Source organism: Papilio polytes, unplaced genomic scaffold (genome assembly GCF_000836215.1).
Source record: "Papilio polytes unplaced genomic scaffold, Ppol_1.0 DF821845.1, whole genome shotgun sequence".
Lineage (NCBI taxonomy): Eukaryota > Metazoa > Arthropoda > Insecta > Lepidoptera > Papilionidae > Papilio > Papilio polytes.
In genome coordinates this window covers 391,725-398,442 of record NW_013527359.1, presented here as the reverse complement: position 1 = coordinate 398,442, position 6,718 = coordinate 391,725, and the positions used below count along the sequence as shown (strand labels likewise).

The 6,718-nt window shown below is 36.4% G+C and overlaps 2 protein-coding genes across 2 annotated transcripts in view; both read left to right on the top strand.

The window, feature by feature from the left end:
* The window catches only part of LOC106108056 (RNA-binding protein squid-like), a gene marked incomplete in the record, with an annotated part of 5,278 nt that extends 3,390 nt beyond the window's left edge, over positions 1-1,888 (top strand). The window contains 3 exon segments of the mRNA XM_013289133.1: positions 315-415; positions 925-960; positions 1,581-1,888. Of these exon segments, the coding sequence (XP_013144587.1) occupies positions 315-415; positions 925-936 (113 nt within the window).
* A 361-nt stretch (positions 1,889-2,249) lies between these two features.
* LOC106107751 overlaps positions 2,250-6,718 on the top strand; it is a 7,063-nt gene continuing 2,594 nt past the window's right edge. Inside the window, exons 1-10 of the mRNA XM_013288751.1 lie at positions 2,250-2,552; positions 3,328-3,413; positions 3,502-3,577; positions 3,648-3,784; positions 3,860-4,697; positions 4,767-4,854; positions 4,967-5,095; positions 5,253-5,415; positions 5,925-6,097; positions 6,631-6,716. Of these exons, the coding sequence (XP_013144205.1) occupies positions 2,273-2,552; positions 3,328-3,413; positions 3,502-3,577; positions 3,648-3,784; positions 3,860-4,697; positions 4,767-4,854; positions 4,967-5,095; positions 5,253-5,415; positions 5,925-6,097; positions 6,631-6,716 (2,056 nt within the window). The 5' untranslated portion in view covers positions 2,250-2,272. The remainder of the gene's footprint in view (positions 2,553-3,327; positions 3,414-3,501; positions 3,578-3,647; positions 3,785-3,859; positions 4,698-4,766; positions 4,855-4,966; positions 5,096-5,252; positions 5,416-5,924; positions 6,098-6,630; positions 6,717-6,718) is intronic.

Sequence of the window (6,718 nt, the reverse complement as noted above, 5' to 3'; positions counted from 1 at the left end):
GGTAGCTACGAGAGTAAATCGAAGATAGTGTGGATGGTGTATGATATTGATAGTGTTTGTAAGGGAATGAATTCTGATATAACGCCTCATTGAAATGTATGGTCAAATTGTGCCGAAAATACGTAGAATATTAATTTTTAGAATATGTTTATGTACTTAACGGTTTAGTATTTTTATTACTTGACAATATAAATAAATTCTATTAGTTCAGCCTTTTACGCCAAACTCAGGTAAGTGGAATAAGGCGAAAAAGATAATAATTCTCCCCTTGTTTTGTAATAATTGTTTATTTATAATAATGTTGTGTGCAGGAGCGCGCGGGCGCGGGTTCGGAGGCCGCGGCGGTGCGTTCCCGCGCGGAGGCTTCGCCCCCGTCAACTCGTACATGCCGCCGCAGCCCTTCATGGGCCGCCCGGTGAGCTCCACACTATATATCTATAACTATTGTTCATATTGAGGGAAATTGCATGAATAGACTACAATATATTTAAAATAACAGCTTTTTGCCTTTTTATCGTAAAGAACTGCTTGCACTTGAAACATAGACAATTTTTTTTATTTTATTCTGTTATGGTGCTTTTTAGTTAACAATTTTAATGCTTGACTAAATTATGTTATAAATAAAATGCTGTAAAGGTTTTTGATTTTTTTTAATATTTACTATTTAAATAATGTTTATATTTCAATTATTATTTTTAATTAAACAATATCAACTTTAGAATTTTACTATAAAACTGTATTTTTTTGCTAGTTTTTTAATTCGCTTGATTAGTATTTGAGTTTGCATGTTTTATTTTAATATAACATTCAGAAACGAATGCATAGAAAAATGTGCAAAGAAATGCAGTGATTTGAAATAAGGTCTCGAAATGTGTTTTATGTCTGCTCTCTTTGCCATTAATATGTTCTGTGCATTCTTTTCAGAGCTACCCGTAGACTTTACACGCAGAAATAACAAAGGTAAACAGGTGTAAGGACGCCATACACGGACGGTAAACCAGTTGGTGTCCTATCAGCATTATTTTAACTAAATGGTTTGTGTATAGTCGATTGGTTGAAACTATCCGTGTATGGCGGCCCTTAATCTTTTTTTAAACTAACCTGATTAATGTTTTTATTGTTTATTGTTAAAAATAATTTTAAATAAGTCTCGATTGTAGGTAACTGTAGTGTGCTTGCTTCATTACTTTCACTATAATATTTCTATTAGAGTATCGATTATTTACTTTATTGAATAAAATGGAGGCTTTCCAGCAATTATAATTTAAAAGCCAGTCCCGTAGGTGTGTGTAGAACTTGTTTATAAAACAATTATAAATTTCATGGTCGACATCGCCTATTGATTAGTAGGTTATGTTTATTTTTTTGTCGATGTTTCGATTAACTAATTATTTAATAGGCATTTTTGTAATAAAATTTATTCGTAAGTTTAAATAGTTAGCCAATGTTAAAGTGGTACAGATTTTGTCGTACTAACGGAATTCGCATTCCTTGTCTATAATTTTTATTTAATTTTGATAGGTTAGAATGTGTAAAATCAAGGTTAAAATTTTGAATTAACGATAATTTGTATATTGCAGGGCGGCTTCATGAACGACGGACAGCGGCCGAATAAACGGCTGCGACAGATGTAACGCGGCCGTGCCCTGTCCGTGTCGTGCGCGTGACGTGTTCGTGTCGTGCCCGCGTCGTGCGCGTGACGTGTCCGCGTCGTGCGCGTGACGTACGCCTTGTGTCGTGTGTGTGTGTGAGCGTCCTACAGACAACAGTGACATGTCGCAGTATCAGATAAATCTAGCTAATTGTATTTACTATTAAGTACACCAGATAATGTAATTGTATAACTTACAGTCTTTTGACATGTAATAAATATGTTCTAACATTCTAATGTGACTTTTATTATTCCTTGTATAACTCAATATTTGTGACCCTAAAAAGTAAACAGGTAAAGTAAAAAAACCCTCGATTTTTTAAATGCGCATAGAAAATAATTGCGATTTCAGGATATCTGTAAGATCTGATCTTAAGAAAGAAATGAATAAAGTAACACATTTGCTTACACTTTTCATTACGTGTTTGAATAAATTAAAAAGCAAATGAACATCGATTAACGTTGCTGGGATTTTAGAAATAATTGCACGAGACTCGCTTGTCTATATGAATTAATTTCAGAGATGATTTGCCGCGCGAGCGAGCGATCTCTTTATTGAAGTTGATGACCGCTAACAGTCCGCACGTGTTGGCTTTGGTGTTCAATTTTAAGATTAAGAAAATGAACAAAAGCATTGCTTTTATAATTTTTCTCGTTATAGTATCTGTGGTGCATACTGGCCAGCATAATTCAAAAAAGGAGCATTCGAAGTCGAGCAAAAGCGCGCGAATTAGGAATGACATTTTTGAGAATTTATTTATTGTCTATGATCCCACTTTTTTGTCGTTGGTTTGGCCGAAAATAATAAACGGAGTGCATGTGAACGTTGACCATGAGTGCTGGGATGACTTGAGCACGCTTTACAAGGCGCTCGTGGAAGGCCGGGCTTGGGCATACAGCAGTAAGTAAAAAAATGTTCAGCTGATTTAATAATTTTCCCTCATTTTTATTTATTCCTAATATAAAAACTTACTGTAGCTTGCAACTTCGTCTACGTAAAGTTAAAAAAAATATAGCCTGTTACTCAGCATTAAAGTAGCTTTTTAATGGTGAAAGAATTTTTGATATCAAACTACTAGTTTTTGAGATATTTCAATACATACAAAAATATGAATCATTCCTATTTAAAATAATATAGATGTTCCTTATGGGCAGTTTATTTAAAATTCATATAATTAATCACATCTCCGGTTCCTTGGATATATCAGTTGGTACGTAAACAGCATCTATCTGTCTATTCATTGTTTATGGCTCTCCCTCAGCGGAACGTATCCAGCGTGCGTGTAAACTCTTATGTGATCTCATTTCAATAGACTCATTTTACGCATAATCAACGACAAACTGCATCTGCTTATTGTATTCAAATGTACGCTGTAAAATCTAAACAATAAACGTTATATTCGCACATTCGAATTCAGATATCAGTGAGAGCTCTCAATTATTTACGATCGATAAAAAAGCAATGAAAGCGAAATCATCTGAGAATTCTTTGTTTTTTTAATGTATTACAAGTGGTTACGTTCATTTAACGAGCAATCTGTTTTATTAGTTGATTAGTTTAGTAACCCGAGAAATAAAAATGACGCGCCAAGAACTCTTGTCTAGGAATAGACCATATGTAGTTCGTATTAGTAAGATAATCTGTTTTTTTTTTAAATTTTAATTATGACTTTTAGCCGTTGACGCATCAGGAAGGTATCAGTCGGGTTTCTTTCAAGGAAACCGTCTATGGCTCGGATCCAAAGACCTTTGTTTTCGATTGGTAAGTACTGACCACCACTTTAGGAATAATATTTACCAAGTGCTTAAGACTAAAATAACCTGTATAAAACAATCACTGTATTTTTTAGGACCAGAAACATGTATCGAATGCTGAGCGATATCGAGTCAACGGATTTGTCCGACGAGAAAGAGATTTCAATGATCGTAAGTTTGAGTTGGAGACGTTCACATAAATAAATATATAGAAAAAAACAATGCTACTTTTTTTTAATAGATTCTCACGCGTGGCCGAGTTATGATGGAAAGCAAGCATTGACACAAAGTGCATATCTGGACGACGTGCCCTCACATCGACTAGCATACATTGCTGTGGAGATCTCTCTTAATATTACTAAATTTAAACTCCCAAAGGTAGTAACATAATTTTTTATTTGCTGTTCAGGTATTAAACTATTCTAGATTCTAAAGTTACCTTTCTGTTTACAGCCATACGATATAGTTCTTGGTTTATGTTTGCCTCGCTCCTGTTCACCCGAGGATGTAGAATCCCTCGTTAACTTCTCAATAATGCTAAACGACAATCTAAAGTCTAACGGAACGATACCCAGGTCCGTTAAAATCACCTCTTTAAGGCATATTGAGGAGTATTACGATGTTAAATATGACACTGGAGCAGTTCTTATAATTCTCGTTACAATAATACTAGTAGCACTAGCAATTATAGCGACTATTGTCGATTATGGTTTCATTAATTGTATAAAAAAACAGACAGGAACATTAACTATAGATAAACATAAATATGATCTTAATAAACAGAGATATGACGAACAAATACGCAAGCAATGCGAACTAGTACAAGTTTTTGTTGATTTAAAAAAAGAAAAATCAACAAATAACAAAGATAGTGGTAAATTTAATAAAGAAATGCTCAAAACTATGAATACAGAAGCGATAAAGAAAGTAGTAAAGGGAAACGAGGTTCCGAAATTTACGTTAGATGTAATGGCAGCACAGAGACAGTTGGCAAGTTGCAAGCGATGTGGGAAGTATAGGAAACAAAACGTACAGCCAAAACCTATGTCTACGTTGCCTGCGTGTCCCCGACAATACAACACATGCGCCAGTCTAACCAACACGGAATACAGAAAAAGAGATAGTCTCTTTTTAAATTTGCTTCTGAGTTTCTCTTTAAAACATAACGTCAAAAGAATTTTTAACACAACAATGGCCAATCAAGACCTAGCTGTGGTGCATTTATTAAGGATTTTTTCAACATTTTGGATAATATTTATACATGTATCTATGCTAGTGAAATATCTTACAGGTATGTTGCTGTATTAACGACAATCTCACTTTGAACTTGGTGCATTTTATTGAGTATTACTTGTTGCAGAGAATCCTAATGATGCTGATGGATGGATGGGAAGTTATCCTGTTCTGACAACCGGAACTTTGGCATTTGATACATTAATATTTGTAAGGTAAGTACGTTCCTATAAATTGTGACGTTATTTAATCGAGAAAGGGACCTTTCCAAGGTTTCTGATTACTTTTACGTGTTTTTTTTTTAAATTTGGAATTGATCGCTAACAGCGGCACATTTAGTGCACACCATTTCTTCTACCTGTCAAGTCGGTACACGCTGCGCGAGCTGGTCAGCTGCGGCGGCCATTGCGGGAAACTATTCCAATTTGTCTGCTTCGTCACCAATAGAGTTGTTAGGTGTGTCTTTTGTTTTATCCTTTTCTTATCTTTGTGTTATTTCCCTCTTGCTGTCTTTTTATTCCACTGTCTCAAGAGTTACCTTTTTTTCTTTTGTCAATTGTAATTCATTCTATTGTAACTTCCAGTAGCTTACACACGGTCGTTTTATGACTAGGTTGCTACCACCGTACGCGTACATGATTTTCCTGACGGCAGTACTGTCCCGTGTGTCGCGCGACACGCAGCCCCTCACATTCCCGGAGCAGGACATCAACTGCGATGTTAACTGGTGGAGGAATCTATTGTACATCACTTTGTTCTATCCTCAAGAGAAACAGGTTAGTCATGTTTGTTGAATATCAGCAGATTTATTTAAAAATTCACTAATATCTCTTTTACCATTATAACTAAGCTCTAGGCTTTTTAGAATATGTTGGGCCGTACCCTAAACCATTAGGCTATTGGCGCTCACTTACCTATCGTCTTCTCTTTTCATATCAAAATTATTTTCATTATCTGCTTTCATCATAAATCTCTGTTTAATTTCTTTTGGTATTTGTTCATATCATCTTCTAAAACGAAATGCTTACATCCGATGGAATTAAAAAAATATTACACCAGCAGAGGTAGACCTAGAAAGAGATGGATAGATTGCGTGAAAGGTGACATGATTAAAAAGGGAGTGATGACTGAGATGACGTATGATAGAGTTATTTGGAGTACAAAAACTGTTGCGCCGATGCTACGGGAGTAGAATTAGGAGACAGATTATGATGATGAAGATGACGGTGATGGAATAAAATATGTTAACTTGCGTAATCCTCTTGTGTTTGTGGTCGCATCGCAGTGTATGCAGATATCATGGTACCTGTCCACGGAGACTTATCTGCACGCGTGCGGCGCGCTGCTGTGCGCGCTGCTGCTGCGGCGGCGGCGCCTCGCGCTGCTGCTGCTCAGCGCCGTGCTGCTGGTCGCTGTCGGATATGACGTCACCACTGCCTTCAGGCATTACCATAGGAGGTAAGAACCGTATGACAGGTGCTGACTGTTGGACAGTACAACCAAAGGAGATGTGAAAATTGTAAGATGAATATCTAAATTAACTCAAAATATTAGGGTTTTTAGAATATCTTGATAACCTATTAGTTTTTCATTGAAGCATTTTCTTTGGGGACATTTTTATTATTAGCTTTCTGTAGATCATTGGTTGGCGATGTCCTTGTATTGATCCAGTCTAATTAATGCTGCAATCTTACACACGACACCTAAATGTTGACAAAGTCAGCGCTATTTACTGATATTTCACAGCCTAAAGTGTTACACGGAAAAGCGGTACTTCCTGTCACCTATTAGATATTTAAATGGGAGTTTCAATATCGTATACACGGACAACTTTAACTAAACTATCGCACAAGTGTCTCGTTTTGATTCCTTTGAGCTTATATGGAGGTGCGCACACTACTCCTAAACAGTTTAATTGGCTGCGAAATAATCGACAATCGTACAACAGTTGTCCGATAGTTTGCTGGTCTGTAATCATGACATTCCTCCAGGTACAGTAATGTATTTGAGGCGTACTTCTACATAATCGTACGTCCCGCGAGCCGCGCCGCGCCATACCTGGTGGGACTACTGGCTGGC